Below are 17,736 nucleotides of genomic sequence, written 5' to 3'. Positions count from 1 at the left end.
TGGAAAATTGATAAATTAATAGGTATATATTGTAATTGTATTTATTATCACCGACCTATCATTAGAAAGTACATCAAATACAAACCAATACCTCTGTCCAGCTCGGGTAACTGTTTGTCCTTCCCCTGTTCTGAGGTGTTTAGGCTAACAGTGTCTGAGTTGAAGAATGTACATGAAGTTGTTATCATGCCACTCGATGGAGACAGAAAACAAATTGGTAACTCATAACTAAATGGCTTGCCCTCATTTCAGGGCTGGTGTGGTTGCTCTTAATTTGTTCTCTTAGTCCAATACAGGTATAGACAGAATATATGAGAACAATGAAGTTGGGCTCCTCAAAACATTATCTATTCAACGTTGTCTACCTCAAATAGGCTTAGTTCCTGCTCAAAACTGTCACATTTTCACGAATGTTTCAAACCCGATAAGGAGTGAGCAGGCCGTTTGGTGCCATTCAGACATTCCGTAGAGTCTAATCATTGGGCTACTAAAGTGGTACTAAAAGAGAGGTATAGCACATCCTGTCTTAAACGCTGTGTAGTGTGAGTAGCGCAAATGCTTACTCGCTTCTTCTAGTCTGCAGGTTGGATGATGAGTGAGTCTGAAGCAAACAGGCAGCTAGCGCATAATAATAATGCAAAGTAACCACGTCAGGCAAATACTAAGACTTAGAAAACTTGTTCAGCCAGCTCCCAACCGGCATCCATTCAGTTAGACTGATATTTTTCAGGAACGCTGTCGACAACTTGGGGCAGACGTCTTTTTTTGTTGTTTATTTATTAGACATTTAGCAGGATAAAATCTCTTGAGATGTCTGTCCCCTGTCTTTTTCAAGTCTCCAAATGAAAAAACTCAAAACAATACTTAGTAACAAGAATACAGTGCATTCGGAAAGTATTCAGACCCCTTCACTTTTTCAAAATGTTGTTACATTACAGCCTTATTCTAAACTGGATTCAATTGTCCCCCCCCCCCCTCAATCTACACACAATACTCCATAATGACAAAGCAAAAACAGATTTTTTTTACATTTTGCACATTTATAAAAAAATTAAAACTGAAATATCATATTTACATAAGTATTCAGACCCTTTACTCAGTACTTTGTTGAAGCACCTTTGGCAGCGATTACAGCCTGAAGTCTCTTGGGTATGACGCTACAAGCTTGGCACACCTGTGTTTGGGAAGTTTCTCCCATTCTTCTCTGCAGATCCTCTCAAGCTATGTCAAGTTGGATGGGGAGTGTCCCTGCATAGCTATTTTCAGGTCTATCCAGAGATGTTCGATCGGGTGCAAGTCTGGGATCTGGATGGGCCACTCAAGGACATTCAGAGACTTGTCCCGAAGTCACTCCTGTGTTGTCTTGGCTGTGTGCTTAGGATCGATGTTCTGTTGGAAGGGGATCCTTCACCCCAGTCCGAGGTCCTGAGTGCTCTGGAGCAGGTTTTCATCAAAGATCTCTCTGTACTTTGCTACGTTCATCTAACCCTTGATCCTGACTGGTCTCCTTGCCGTGCCGCTGAAAAACATCCCCACAGCATGATGCTGCCACCACCACGCTTCACCGTAAGGATGGTATTGGCCAGATGATGAGCGGCGCTAGGTTTCCTCCAGACATGACCCTTGGCATTCAGGCCAAAGAGTTCAATGTTGGTTTCATCAGACCAAGAATCTTGTTTCTCATAGTCTGAGAGTCCTTTAGGTGCCTTTTGGCAAACTCAGAGTGGGCTGTCATGTGCCTTTTACTGAGGAGTGGTTTCCGTCTGGCCACTCTACCATAAAGGCCTGATTGGTGGAGGGCTGCAGAGATGGTTGTCTTTCTGTAGGGTTCTCCCATCTCCACAGAAAAACTCTGGAGCTCTGTCAGAGTAACCATCGGGTTCATGGTCACCTCCCTGACCAAGGCCCTTCTCCCCAATTGCTCTTTTTGGCCGGACGGCCAGCTCTAGGAAGAGTCTTGGTGGTTCCAAACTTCTTCCATTTAAGAATGATGGAGGCCAATGTGTTCTTGGGGACCTTCAATGATGCTCGACATAATCCTGACTCTGAGCTGTTTTCGCTTTGTCGGGTATTGTGTGTAGATGGATTAAATACACATTTTTCTCATCAATTTTAGAATGAGGCTGTAACGTAACAAAATGTGGAAAAAGTGAAGGGGGTCTGAATACTTTCCGAATGCACTATAATATGGGAACTGTCTAATAATAATAACAATGACATTTTTTTAAATGAAAGACAAGTTGTAAAACTAGGCCTAGGTCTACTGTAACCATTGTTGAGCCACTTCTGACCTCAAGTTCAGATTGTCTTTAAATAGGTGCCTTGTGTTTTTGTTCTGTATTAGCAGTTGCACACAGTTTTTTTTTTTTATATATCTCAGGAATTATGAGACTTTATTTAATGACAATATCCCACAGATTGTTTTTTTAATTGAAAAGTTGTCCGAGCGTTTGGTGGGATTGGCCTTAGATCAGTGGTTCCCAACCAGGGGCACTAGGACTTGGCGTATCCACGGGTGGGTACTTGAGAAGATTCATGAGAGCATAGGCCTACTGGTAAATGCAAATGAGGGGGTACTTCAGGAGTACTCCAGGCAGAGCAAAATTCAGTTGGTGGTACAGTAACGGAAAAAGGTTGGGAACCACTGCCTTAGACCAATCGTCATACAGTACATACAACGCTAGACTTTCTTCATGGTCCTTGCAATCCGGCATCCTTGGGACGTACAACTCTGACGTCACCCCATAGAAGTAGAAATGTGAAATCATTAAGGTTAGGTAATGGTTAGGGTAGGGTAGGGATGTCCCAAGGATTCCGGGTAGCACTAACCCTTTCTTCACGTCTTTCTTTCTCTATGATCCATTTCAAATATTATCCTCATGGCCACTGACAATACTTGTATAACCAATTAGGTTCAGTAATGTTGTGTAGTCGAGGGATTTTAGCAGAATGTCTAAAGACTCATATGAAATAAGTAGACAACAGAATAGCCACAATATTTTGTTTCAAATCAGCATGATTCAATTGAATACACAAACTGACGTTTGTGTCAAATCTGTCAAATTTCCTGGGCCACTTTTATGGATGTGCACCGTTAAGCTTACTGTATGCTTCCCAGTAGAAACAGTTTGTGTGTATATTTTCGATCTTCAGCAGGGTTTTTTTCCGGATTTTCCTGCACTATTTTTTTCTTGAGGCAAGTCGGAGTTCAGTAGCCAAAGTCTACACCCCTTTGCCGGGTATTGGTCAGCAATATGTAGTGTTTGTTGTCATTCAACTAGAGATTACTAGTTTTCATGCAAATGTTTTCACTTGAGAAGTACTGCACCAAAGATAGTTAGATGTAAAATTGCAAGACTAAAGACCTCCTCTGCAAACACATCAAAATGAATGGCAAATGTATTGATTTATCTTAGATTCATTCTGACCATTTTAAGGAAGTGTTTCTTTATGTGTTGTTGGAATGGTGTTGCAAGAGGGACAAACAGTAATATTGCCGCTTTTTTCTAGTTTTTCCAACCAAAGGCCTTTTTAATGGAATATGCGAGGCACAGACGTTCGCTTCGCCTTGTTGAGTTCTGCTAGGTGCAATCTTAACCTAGTTTGAGGACGCCTTTATGCTAATAAAAAAGGTGTTAATAATGTTCTTTATTGCTGTCAGGAGCATCCCACACAAGCCGTCTCTCGCTTTACAGCCAATTTATGCTTGATACGAAAACGTGGTCGGGGGCGCCGTATGGATAGTGTGACACAATGCGGAGCCTCCGGAGGCATGCAGAGGCCAAATTGAGCACCATGCCGCATCGCCTTGCACCTCTAAAATTTTGTAACAATGCGGAGGGCTCCGTATAGCTCGGCATTGAAATGATTGGTTGACGGTAGGTGTGGGCGGGAGGTCCTGTATAAACACAAACTTACTTCCTTGACAACTTCCTTCACAACAACTGGGCTGCTCCGCGAAGCGCAAAAAGCATGTTTGGTCTGACTTCAGCGGAGGCCGCTTCGCAGTAAATGCTGTATGGCAAATGCAGAAGTCGGATTGACCATGTAGCGCCTTTTAGTGTCGCCTTTGTTGTCGCACCTCAGCCTTGTCCGTGGTTCTGCTGTCATTGCCCTTTCTGTGTGCTGACAGGCAAAGATGGGACATATGTTGGGGGGTTGCGAGGGTGTAATCACTACTCACACAATAAGAATAGCTTAATATGCATTTTTAAGCAAATACAGTCCTGAACAGACTAATGAAAACCCAATTTTTGGAGGATTTACAAATTACACAGTGGTCATTTTCTAATATACTATCTGGTCAGACCCGTTTGGTTGGACAGTGACCCAGAATGCAGCCTAGTTTCATCACATTTTGCTTATGTTTTGATATATGTATGTTTATTGAGGTATTGAAAGAATAACAAGATTGTTTGATTTTGTTAACTGTTGAATTTCTTGATACTTTGTAAAGGTCGGTGTCCTATATTTAGGCTATGTAGCCTGGCCCGGAGTTAAAATAGTTTATTTACCTATTACTTGGCTGATAAATATTTCTACCTTAATGTTCAATCTCTTCCTTCATTTTCGTCCAAGCTAGTTGTGTTTAATTTTAGATTCAGTAAGTCTCAAATGTTTCCCTAACAGAGCGGGTATTGTGTCAGATGTCTGTGGACCCGTGGTGCAATCTGTTTATTCAGTGTTGCTTTTGTTCATGTTTTCCCCAGTTCAAGCGACGGCCTGTCGATCAAGATCCATGTGTCCGCCCACTTCACCCTTCCCTCTGCTGCATCTGGCTGCCTGGCAGCAGTGCCTCGAATACAATCTGTATCCAGGGAAGCTGAGAGAGCTGCGCCTTTAATTCGTTTATTCACGAAGAGCACATGAACCCTCGGCTAAAAAAGCTGATTCTGTAAAGGTAAGACAAATAAATAGAAATATTAATTACGTAATGTGTGTTGAGTGTAACGAGTTAATGGTCTTTTTTTACATGTATTTTTTATAAATAAAATACCATTCGAATGTGTTACAAATGCGCGGTCGATTTCGAACGCAAGTGCTCAATGCGGAAGTTGACGAGCGGTATTTCTCGCTCAACGTTCCATAGATGTGTGTTACATTGTAACCTCTTGTCACCAGTAGCCTGGAAATCAGCACTTTGATGTGCTTCACCCAGACGTGGTCTAGCGGGATACATCTTAACTGGTGTTTAACGAACAGAAGTTAACAAAAGTAGATGGTACATTCAAAATGGCTTCCTCTCTGTCGCTTCCCTTTCCCTGTAAGTTCCTATGTTTGCGTCTGGAAAGTAAGTTAACGACACACAAACCATTATTAAGTACACTGTCGTGTTGGACCAAGTTTTGTTGTTTCATAATATTGCTCAGTTAAGGCGCCCGCATATCAGGTTAAGTGTGTTTATAGCACAACTCAGCACGGTGTCACGAACGTTTGTATCTCGTATACTCTCTTAAAACACATTTGCTTGAAAAATATTACATTGCCTCTTGAGACGCCGTAGCAACAACAGCCAGCCACTTCCTCAAAATAGTAAGAATGAATTGAAGATAAATCAAGAAATCTGTAATTCATTTTGACCTTATTTCTAAGTGTCTTAAGGCTTCTGAATGCTTTGGTTTGCCTGGCGCCTAGTCAAACAGAAACGAGTGCGCTTGAAAAAGACTTTTGCTTGAGAAATGAGAAAAGCAGCAATAGTACTGTTTATCCATCTTGAGACGCTGTAGCCGGTATACGCTTCCTCAAAATAGTCAGAATTCATCTAAGATAACTCAACAAATCGGGCACACATATTTAAGGTTATGCCGAGGAGATCTTAGTTGCTCAATTTTACATCTAACCAGTTGCAGTGCATGGGTAAGATCACTGGGGAAGCCCCCGTAATTGTTTAATTGCAGTGTTTGCTGTTAATTCATATGCCTTGCTACAGTTTTATATATATATATATATATATTTATATATATATATATATAATATATAATATATATATATATATATATTATATATATATATGCCTAAAGGCAGAGACAATAAGAAGACAGTGGCAGAATAAATTCAACCACACCTTTGTTTTATAACAAAACCGGATAACAACCTATGTCCGGTGAAGTCGACACATTTCATGTAACAGTCAGTTACATTACCTACAGCATGGTTAAGCAAGTTAATGTTTCCAACATTTTTGGACCACTAAACTACTGGATTTAGAACCACAGTTACCACAAGTCGCAAAGAAAACAGGAGCTGCTTCCACTATTCCAGCACCATTTCAACATCATCAAATCACCTCTGCTTAGTCTAATACAGTGACAACTAAAAGATACCAAAAAACTATTTCATCCAATCAACATCAGCTAAATATGATGTGGCTGTCCATGGTTCTGATTTCTGTTTGCGCGTGCGTTGTGCAAGTAGAAAAACATGTTGACTCACCCTACTTGTAGAGAAACGCCAATGTCATCCTCTCTTTCATGTTGATGAAACGGTATATCACTCTGTCATACAGTACACGCTTGTATTTTTTGTTGTCCTAGGCTAGCCTTCTCCATCTAGCTACTGCACATATTGAACTTCCATCCTCTCAAGCCAGGGGCACAACAATGTATGAATTAAAGGTTGGATCACAATCACCATTATAATCATTGGCCAGTATGGAGAATTAAGTAAAACCACAAGTCCAAATCCCTATAAAGGTTCAATAATTATAAAAAAAAAACAATTAAAAAAAATCTCAATCCATGGCTAATTATAGGAAGGGTCAATTTTAGCTACCTAGCCACCGGAGGACAACACAATGAGATGCAACAATTCAAGTTGTTTCTGTTAATGACGTATGGTCAAAGGAATTTGATAGGAAAGAAGCCAAATCCAAGCTGGCTTCCCTTGACACTTAATATTTTTTTATTTTTCGCCAGCACCATTCACAGTTGAGCTTGCTCAGTTTAGCTCAACGCTGATTGGCTAATCTGTTTCGATCACTCGGAAGCTTTCTCCTGTGAGATACATTCAGCCTCTTGCGAATTGAAGGAGAATTATGAAACTCAGAGAGACGAAAGATAAATAATTTGATGTTATATTTCTGAGGGGGTTACATTTCTGGGGGAAGCCTGGCTTCCCTTGGCGTCAATGAATACACGCCACTGCATCTAACTAAGATGTTTAATGCAGTATTTCTCATCTATCGTAGAAAGACAAACACTTAATTGAAGAATCCCTACTGTTGACCAATGACCGACAAAAGGGTGTAGACTTCGGCTACCGAAGTTCAGCTTGCCTGGAGAATTGTTTTTTGTGCACGAACAGCCCAAAAAAACAAAGACCAAAACTACCAAAAACGTAAAATGTCATAATCCAGTGCATTCGGAAAGTATTCAGACCCCTTGACATTTTCCACATTGTTACGTTACAGCCTTATTCTAAAATGGATTAAATAAATAAAAAATCCTCAATCTACACACGATACCTTATAATGACAAAGCAAAAATAGTTTAAGAATTGAGCTCAGATGAATCCTGTTTCCATTGATCGTCCTTGAGATGTTTCTACAACTTGGAGTCCACCTGTGGTAAATTCAATTGATTGGACATTATTTGGAAAGGCACACACCTGTCTATATAAGGTCCCAAGGTTGACAGTGCATGTCAGAGCAAAAACCAAGCCATGATGTCAAAGGAATTGTCCGTAGAGCTCCAAGACAGGATTGTGTCAAGGCACAGATCTGGTGAAGGGTACCAAAACATGTCTGCAGCATTGAAGGTCCCCAAGAACACAGTGGCCTCCATCATTCTTAAATGGAAGATGTTTTGAACAACCAAGACTCTTCCAAGAGCTGGCCCCTGGCCAAACTGAGCAATCAGGGGAGAAGGGCCTTGGTCAGGGAGGTGACCAAGAAGCCAATGGTCACTCAGACAGAGTTCCTCTGTGGAGATGGGAGAACCTTCCAGAAGGACAACCATCTCTGCAACACTCCACCAATCAGGCCTTTATGGTAGAGTAAAAGGCACATGACAGCCCGCTGCTTGGAGTTTGCCAAAAGGCACCTAAGAACTCTCAGATGGTCTGATGAAACCAAGATTGAACTCTTTGGCCTGAATGCTAAGCGTCACATATGGAGGAAACCTGGCACCAACCCTACGGTGAAGCATGGTGGTTGCAGCATCATGCTGTGGGAATGTTTTTCAGCGGCAGGGACTGGGAGACTTGTCAGGATTGAGCGAAAGATGAATTAAGCAAAGTACAGCGAGATACTTGATGAAAACCTGCTCCAGACCTCAGACTGGGGCAAAAGTTAAATTTCCAAGTAGGACAACGACCCTAAGTACACATCCAAGACAACGCAGGAGTGGCCTCGGGACAAGTCTCTGAATGTCCTTGAGTAACCAAGCCAGAGCCTGGACTTGAAACCAGAGAGACCTGAAAATAGCTGTGCAGCAACACTTCCCATCCAACCTGACAGAGCTTGAGAGGATCTGTGGATAAGAACGGGAGAAACTCACCAAATACAGGTGTGCCAAGCTTGTAGTGTCATACCCAATAAGACTTTAGGCTGTAATTGCTGCCGAAGGTGCTTCAACAAAGTACTGAGTAAATGGTCTGAATACTTATGTAAATGTGATATTTCTGGGGATTTAAAAAATATATACATTTACTAACATTTCTAAAACGTGTTTTTTTGTCATTATAGGTTATTGTGGGTAGATTGATGGAAAAAAATATTCAAGCCATTTTAGAATGAGGCAAGGTCTTAATACTTTCCTAATGCACTCTCACTCTGATGGGAAGCATGCGGGCAATTAAACATTTTACTAAGATTTTTGTGCAGTATTTCTCAAGTGAAAAAAATGCATAAACTAAAAACGAGTAGTCTCTCGTTGAATGACAACAAACACTTTAAAAAATCCCGTCCCTAGTTCCCACTCCTACTAGGAGTAGTACTGTTGACCAATAACCGACGAAGGGGCGTAGAATTCGGCTACCGAAGTTCGAACTGCAGCAATAATTTGTGTGCATGAACAACCAGAAAAAAACCTAAAGAACACCAAAACGAAGAAAAACGCCACAAAATTGTCATATATATATATATATATATATATATATATATATATATATATATATATATATATATATATATATATATGCGAACTGTTTAGACAGGAAAGCATGCGACATTTACCCCGCTTCTAGTCTCACGTCGATTCATTTGTATTTTTTTTACTGCTATTTTACTATGTTCGCGTTCCCCTGCTCAGACATTGCGTCCATCAATCACGGGTTGTGTGCCACATTATCGACTGACAGATTGCTATAACATATGTGGTTAGCTGATAAGTCAAATACCTATCCAGGCGTTGTAAGATCTGGCAGGCGTCAGCAACGCCTGGGCAGAGGAATGCGCTGATTGTAGCCAGAGAGAGCGGTAGGCCTATTCGTCATCCGGCCGGCGATGAATCAGCATTGTGACTGTAAGTATGGTGGGGGGAAGGGAGGAGTAACTTTAACTGGGTGGAACTTCCACGGGAGGGAGGCATGTTTGTTTGTGCTATCTGGGGTCCTTGGGACATCTCTACCCTAAACCATAACCCAACCCACGATAACCAGTTTACATTTCAATGGGATGATGCCAGAGTTGGACGTCACAAGGATCCCGGATAGCAAGCACCATGTTGGTTTGATAGAAATGTCGGTATTTGTATGCGTCAGACACAGTTGTATGTTATTCACCACTCTGCCACTGCCAATGTAACGGGCCTGGAGGATGGCATGGTGGGATTTATGTTTTTACTTTACAAGACAAAAACTGAAGATACTAGGTTTAATTTGTGTAAGTGTAGGCCGTCATTTGTGAATAAGAATTTGTTCTTAACTGACTTGCCTAGTTAAATAAAATAAAAAGTGTAATTTACATCCACTTGTGTAGAGGTAAAATTATCATCTGGGGCCAGAAGACTAGTTGCTTATTGTAGACATGTTGAATTTTTGTTCTATAACTACTACAGTATAAGGTTGATTTCAAACTAATGGTTTGAAAATATTTGTAAAAAAAATCATGATTCAGGCAATCATTTTTCAAGCCCATCAATCCTTTATTGCCCTCTTGGAGTTTAATGTCACTGTCAAAGCAAACTCAGAGGAAACTCTGCTGTCCTATTTTACAAGGAACATTTTCACTTAAAAAAAACACAGTTTGTTACAAACAAATTCCAATCCACTGCAGGCAATTTGAAAATAATTCATGATAATCATCTTTTTGCTGTGATTTGCCATACACGAGGTAGCTGGGGGTTTACTTACCATGGAAAATGCTCATCATTTGCAGACTTCGCCATTTCAGAAGTGTGGCAAAAATGGGGTCATATTTGTGTCAGGTAGGCTGATCTCCCATATGCCTTCATCTCAACCGTGACTGACCCCTCAACGCGTTATCCTTATAGTTATCCTTATAGCGAACAAGATCTTCTCCTGTGATCTTTGTGACTGTCAAACAAATCAGTTCCATCTGCATACAAATTCCACCCTTCAATATGAAAATATTTTTTTGCATTACGTATGTGATTCTTTGTTTTTGCCTGCAACTAACATTTTGTTGGTTTGGTCTACAAAACGATGCATACTGCCCCTTGTCCTTCCATCATCCTGAAGCTCGAGCAACCTTCAGGTTCTAACCCAATGCAATGTGACACAAACAATTTGCATTGAGGAGGTAAAAGCGGGCATTATTATTTGTAGCTGCTCATAGCCTTTTACAGTTTCTCAGCACCTGGTCCCAGTAGCCGAGTTCTAGCGTGTCTCCCCCTTCTGCACACACACGAGTCACCCAGTGACTTTGGATGTAATGTGCATTGACGTGCTGGTGACTATCATGTGTTCTCCCTGCTCTAGCTGGATGTTTGTCACTTTTAGGCTCCCGCAGCCCTTGTTGGCTGGCCGCCGTGGCTGGAGGCAAGTGTCCAACACTCGTCTCAGTACTGGATGTATGTACAAAGTGCTGTTTAGCCATTAGCCATTTTCAGTGTGTGTGTCTGCCATTTTATCTTTACTCAGCTGAATATTTTGGGTTAATATTACAAAATGCTTGCATCGGGAGTGGGATCTCTTTTTCTGTTTAAGGCACTATGCTAGAATTGATCAAGGTCCAATTTCTACTTCATGTTTCACTTTTCTTGCAAATGGCTCCAGCAAGTCTGTGTTCATATTTGTTTTAGGGATATGTACTTATGATAATGATTTACAAATACTGACATTGGTCGGAATATGCTCTTGATACGTTAACTAAGAAGTTTTTTTTTTATAATCCTGGTTTGAAGTTGATGTCACTCTGTTTTGTCTGTAAACACAAATGTATTTTTGAATCCCTTTGTCTTAACAGGCATTTACTAAAATGTCATATTGGAAGATGTGCTCAATGGATGTTGGATAATCAACAAAGATCCTATCACTTCAGATGAATGCCTTTCTGGCATTGTTCCTCTTTCTTTCTCTCTACTGTAGCACACAAACAAGCCCTGAGTTTGCTTCCCGTTTCAAGACTGGAGAGCTAGAGTGTGCTCCAATCCCAAGAATTATGGTAGCAAACTGTACCATCTTATCAGTGTGGCGATCTAAGTTGGATGTTCCACTCAGCAGGCACCTTGCACGTCGGTCTGAAAAGACTTGAAAGAGAGTTAAGAACAGAAGCGTTTTTTCAGTAACATGAGGAAGCAATGAGAAAAAGAGGAAGCCGTCCCATATATATGCCTGTGCGTCGCCGTAGGAAAGGTAGAGAAAAGTAAATGAACACACAAGTACATTATTCATAATATCTTAGATTTTCAGGTGCACTCAAGTTGAACATTTCAATTCTAGCATTAGCAAATTGTCATAACCTTTTTAAATCCTAATCCTGATATTCTAGTGTGTTTTATGAAGAAATATTATTACTGTAAGTAAATAGGACGTGCACTTTTGGCATCTTTACCGAACAATATAAAACACTGAAATAACTAAGCATAACTTGCAAAACAACTGAATGGAAAAAGTTACTTCTTAAAAAGCTTTATATGTTCTAACCAAAGTGCTACTTGGCTCCCCCCACAGGGCCAACATGTACTCCAAGGGCACCAAACGCAAGTTCTCTGATGGTGTGGACAACAAGGCAGTGGCGGCATCCTATAGCCTGCAGCGCCAGTCCCTGCTGGACATGTCCCTGCTCAAGCTGCAGCTGTGCCACATGCTGGCGGAGCCCAACCTGTGTCGCTCGGTGCTCATCGCCAACACGGTGCGCCAGATCCAGGAGGAGATGTCCCACGACGGCAGCTGGCAGGTGGTCACAGAGGCCTTAGGTGGCTCTGGCCATGGCCCATCTGACCACTTGGTGGACACCGAGGTTCTGTGCCAGTCGCCGGAGCAGCAGGACGGTGGGCCTAAGCTCTACTCAGTGATGGGTTACGACGGCTGCCGTGAGGAGGAAGTGGTGACCGACAAGGCACTGTGTTCTGTGGTTGTTGGCGACAGGGCCCCGGCCCTCCTGTTGGGGACCATTGGCCACTGCTGGGACAGGGGGGAACTGAGAGTGGAGGATGGGGTCAGCAAAGACTCAGGTACGGGGGGCGAGGAGGGGACGAGATCTGGGGAGGGGGCTAAAATGGCAACAGGGCAGGTGTTTGGGACGTTCGAGATCAAGAACGGTGCCCCCGGGTCAGACCCGGCACTAGAGGAGCTGTTCTCTGACGTTGATGCCTCGTATTATGACTTGGACACCATGCTGACAGGCATGCAGAGTTCCCCCAAGATGGGGCCTTACGACTTTCTGGACAGCTTGGCCTCCTCACACGGCCCTGTGTCCAACTCCAGCTGTAGAGCCGATCTCAATGAACTTGACCACATTATGGAGATCATTGTGGGCTCATAGCTTACAGATTTAAAACTCGAATACTGTTTCATTGATCTTGTGCCACTGCCTTTTTGTCTTGTATGTGCGAACATACAATATTTACACGCTTTCCTCTGTATGGAAACTGAGTGAAATCCATCTCCGTGCAATGAAATGTTCATCTGAAAAGGTTCACGCTTTCTCAAGTTCACCATCCTTTTTCTTATGTATACTTTCTTTATGTTTGTATTTGAGTGTGTTCTCTCTTCTGTTTTTTTTATGTAGTTTCTGGTTTAATTTATTGTACTTATTACACTACATGAATTCAGAGCAGCACAACATATTTACATGAACTATACATATTTTCTTCAAAAAGATATATAAGATTGTTAAAACATTTCTGTATAAATATACACGTATATATTTTTTTACAAGAGAGACCGTCTGGGAATTGTTCCAGACTGTCTGTCTTTTTTTTCTATATTTCTAAATACAGAACAATTGCACAAAAGCTCAGTGTGATTGGGACTAATTTACCTGTTGTCTTCCAAAGATGCATTGTCGAAAACATGAATTGCGTTCAGTATGCTCACAATGTGATGCACCCTTGTCTTGGTCTATGGTTTGGTGCTACAGTATATGCACCGTGTACAGTATTCCTTATAAACACATTTCCTTCTTGAGCCATACAGTTAGTTCTTGCACCACGGCTAGCTTAACCTCACAGGCTAGCATGTGGTGCCATTTGTTTGCTATTAGAAATAACGTATGTTCTTATATTTGTCTCATTACAAATGAAGAATTGTAATGGGTATTTTTCTCATTTTATATTATGACTTTTAGCCTATTTAATTTATTAAGTGCAAACATATGGTGGCGTTAAACCTTGGTAATACTTAAGGTTGTAGAAGCTTTTCAGCTTTCTGACATTAATTGATATTTTGGAATCATAATGAGTTTCCGGACTTTCATGCATACTTTTAGTGAAGTAATTACTTTCTTATTCAAAACAAACTGAGAACATGTAAAGAATTGTGCTATTCAGCTGACCTATTCCAACAAAATAATGTATTTTTTTTTATCGCGTTCAAAGCCTGCACTCAGGCACAAGATAATATTGTGAGTAAACAACTGATTGCTGATTAAACAGACATGAGGTGGGAGATCTGACATTTCTTTTTTATAAATAAGTACTGTACATTTGACATTCGTGACCATGAGCTAGAGTAAATTTAGCATTTTGTTTTTATACAAGTAAACTGTAGCAGTTTTTACAATTTTTAATAAAGGTTACAACATTATCGTAATATGAATGAATTGTGTGGTTATCTGTTTTCTGAGGACATTTGAAATATTAATTGATGTTGGATTGCCATTCCAAATTAGTTTCCCTGCCAATCTTTCAGGTAAATCAAACACTCACATCTCTGATTCAAAGTATGTCAAAGAGAAAGCTATAGAGTGAAAATATTGCAATTGAGCTAAAACTACTTTTACTCAATCAAAACATAGCTGCTAGACCTAAAGGTGTAATCTGTCAGATTTGCTGCTGATGTACCCATAGATTTTTTTTAAGAATATGACTTCAAAGACACTGCAGTGAATTCAGGGAAAGCCCTAACCGACTGAATCCCGGTCCCATGTCAACCCGATACCTTAGCCATTATGCTAAGTTCCTGTTTAGGTTGCTCATCACTTCTGCCATTCAGCAAATGTTTGGGGTAAACGCTTTTACACCGTTAAACTGGTAGATCTGAACCTCCTAAAAGTTGCTACAATCAAATAGTCATCTCCAAAATTATTGGTACAATTGCTAAAGATGGGCAAAAAATACTATGAAATAGATAATACAAATACTGAGCTATATTGTATAATTTAAAAATATATATAATTATTTTACACTAATACAATTGCTCAATGTGCATATTGTAAAAAATTCTCTAAAAGATATGCGTCAATGATTTGCACCCCTAATGATTCTTATAAATAAATAAAACAAAATAGAATCTGTGTTATAATGTCTTACTTTTTTAAGTTAATCTAATTTTAAGGAACTGCATTGTGGCCTTTCATGGCTTCCTGTTTCACAGTGGGTTATAAAAATCTGGTAAGACGCGTGTAAAATCCATTTGTCATCCATTACCATTGAGAAAGGCAAAGAACTCACAAATGAAAAGAGACATGGTTGTTGACTTTCATAAATCAGGCAACGGGTACAAAAAACGACTGAAGAGCAAATGTACCGCTTTTTGGGCACCAATTTAAGAAGTTTAAAAACCACTGGGACAGTGGTAAACTTGCCTGGTAGAGGACGGAAGTGTATCTTGTCTCTACGCAAAGTGAGGAAGATGGTTTGGGAGGCAAAGAAAAGACCAAGGGCCACAGTGGGAGAATTACAGAACTTGGTCGTATCTTAGGGTCTACAATTAGACGCCACCTTCATGCCAATAGGCCATTTGGAAGGGTTGCCATAAAAAAAAAACGTAATTGAGAGCAACCAGCAAATGTAAATGGCATTGACACTTGGATTGGAACCGGGTGCTATGGTCAGATGAGATGAAAATAGAGGCCTCAAAATGGACTCAAAATAAGGATTCATATGCAGAAAATAACCTAATACCTACTGTAAAATATAGTGGTGGATCTTTGATATTGTAGGACTGTTTCTTTCACTGGTCCTGGGGCCCTTGTTAAGGTCAACGGCATCATGAACTCTACTAAGTACCAGGACATTTTAGCCAAAAACCTGGTTGCCTCTGCCAGGAGGCTGAAAGTTGGCTGCAAGTGGATCTTCCAGCAAGACAGTGACCCAAGAACACAATCCACAAAGAAATGGTTAATTGACCAGAAAATCCACATTTTCCAATGGCCGTCTCAGTGTCCGGACTTGAACCCCATTGAAAACCTGTGGTTTGAATTAAAGAGGGTAGTCCATAAGCACATACCAAATGATATCAAGGATCTGGTCTAAGATCCCTCCCAATGTGTTCTCCAATCTCATAAAACATTATAGAAAAAGTGGTGTTATCCACGTAAGGGGAGGGTGCACAAAGTATTGAAAAAAGGGTGCATATACCATGCATATACAATTTCATATCACAAAATAAAAAATACAATACAGAACAACACAAATATTCAAGAAAAACTATTGCATTTCTTAATAAGAAGATTCCCAATCAATATTTTTAATTGCTCGAGCCGCACAAGAACATCCAATTGTCATTTGTAGTTGGTTCCAGAAATGAGGTGTTTTAACACTAAAAGCGGATTTATCTACGTCGGTGGAGACCCGAGGAACCTCAAGAGTTAACCACCCTTGTGAACGGGTTTGGTATCTCATGTTTTTATATTTTAACAGCGACCTTAGGTAAGTCGGAAGCTTTTGTAGTAGAGTTTTATAAACAAAAAGGGAAGAATTAAGGGATCTACGGGACTTTAATGAGGACCAGACAACCTTTTGATACAGGATGGAGTGGTGAGTATTAAAACTGTCACCTGTGATAAAGCGAAGGGCGCTATGGTAGACGGCATCCAAAGGTTTAAGAGTAGTGGCTCATGCAATCTGGTAAATGGTGTCACCACAGTCAAGAACTGGCAGGAAAGTTGACTGTACAATCTGCTTCCTGCTATTTACGGAGAGGCAAGATCTATTTCTTTAAAAAAAAAGCCCACTTTAAATCTTAGCTTTTCAACTAGCTCATCCATATGTTTCTTAAACATTACATCTTTGTCAATCAATATGCCCAGATATTTAAAGGCGGAAACTCGATCAATGGGAGAACCATCTAATGAATAAATATGTCCATCTGAAACATTTTTGTGAGAATTAGTGAACAACAGATATTTAGTCTTGCCCGCATTAAGTAAATCCTGTGTGGCTCAGTTGGTAGAGCATGACACTTGCAATGCCAGGGTTGTGGGTTTGATTCCCATGGGGGACCAGTATGAATGAAAATGTATGGGCTCACTACTGTATATCACTCTGGATAAGAGTGTCTGTTAAATGACAAAAAAATGTACATGTCTTAAACCAACCAGGGCTTTCTGTAAGGCAACAAAGTCACATTGCAGCACTAACATAGCCTCGTCAACAGTTGGGGCAATGGAATATATACCAGTGTCTTCTGCATACAGATGAATATTACAAGTTAACAGATATGTATTTCTCAAACCGGTTGCTAGAAGCCTGATCCAGGCCTATTTCAGTCAGCCTTTGAATGCAATGGTCAACAGTGTCGAAGGCTGTGGAAAAGTCTATAAATAAGGCGGCACAATGTTTTTTTATGATCTAAGCAATTTAACACATCATCTAGATTAGAACAAGCGTAGCAGCTGAGGTGCTATGTCAACGTCTAAAACCAGACTGGTGCACATTTAGAATAGAATGAGAAATTAAAAACTGATTAGCTGACAGTTGGCCAGGGATTCTGAAACTTTGAAAAGGCAAGATTACTTGGAAAATGGACAGTAGTTATCTAATTGAGAAGGATTTCCTCCTTTGTGTAGCGGGAGGACGAGCCACTTTCCAGATCTTGGGGATAACACCAGAAACAATTGTCAAGTAAAAAATATAGGTTAATGATTCTGCAATAAGTAGGGCAGAGAGCTGCTGCATTAAGAAGGTATCAAGAGAATCAGCCCATGTGAGGGGGGGTTACATCGATTTTTATCAAGGCACTTAGTAAATCATAGATATAAAATGGTTGAAATCAAAGTAGAGAATGTGTATCTGGGAGTGCATCATTCTCTGAAGTCTGTTTCGCGGTGAATATAAGGGGGGAGAGTTTTGTTTCTGAATTTTGACTACTTTCCAGAAGTTCCCTGGATTCCCACCATTCTCAGATACAGTTCAAGAAGTATATTGACTTTGCTTTTCTAACCAGAGATAG

General features: G+C 40.6%; 1 protein-coding gene across 8 annotated transcripts; it reads left to right on the top strand.

Moving 5' to 3' along the window:
• Positions 1–4,715: 4,715 nt before the first annotated feature.
• Positions 4,716–14,160, top strand: cdca4 (cell division cycle associated 4). Of its 8 annotated transcripts, XM_029733348.1 has the most exons (4): positions 4,910–5,290; positions 9,345–9,461; positions 10,879–11,764; positions 12,073–14,160. In XM_029733348.1, exons 3-4 carry the CDS (start codon positions 11,700–11,702, stop codon positions 12,884–12,886), a joined length of 879 nt encoding a protein of 292 aa, XP_029589208.1. In that variant the 5' UTR covers positions 4,910–5,290; positions 9,345–9,461; positions 10,879–11,699; the 3' UTR covers positions 12,887–14,160. The 8 variants fall into 8 exon arrangements, with proteins under 8 accessions (XP_029589210.1, XP_029589214.1, XP_029589208.1 ...); XM_029733350.1 differs by lacking the exons at positions 4,910–5,290; positions 9,345–9,461 and adding an exon at positions 4,716–4,900 and having other exon boundaries at positions 11,488–11,764; XM_029733349.1 differs by lacking the exons at positions 4,910–5,290; positions 9,345–9,461 and having other exon boundaries at positions 9,468–10,970; positions 11,488–11,764.
• Positions 14,161–17,736: the final 3,576 nt, after the last annotated feature.

This window comes from Salmo trutta, chromosome 35 (genome assembly GCF_901001165.1).
Source record: "Salmo trutta chromosome 35, fSalTru1.1, whole genome shotgun sequence".
NCBI classification, from domain to species: Eukaryota; Metazoa; Chordata; class Actinopteri; order Salmoniformes; family Salmonidae; genus Salmo; species Salmo trutta.
This window is presented reverse-complemented; position numbering and strand designations above follow the sequence as displayed.

What these genes read in the sequence shown, in the direction of transcription:
- cdca4 (XM_029733350.1), top strand. Translation starts at nt 11,700, where the DNA reads ATGAGAAAAAGAGGAAGCCGTCCCATATATATGCCTGTGCGTCGCCGT. An exon ending in CGTAGGAAAGGTAGAGAAAA is followed by an intron (nt 11,765 to 12,072) that starts GTAAATGAACAC and finishes CTCCCCCCACAG; the next exon opens with GGCCAACATGTACTCCAAGG.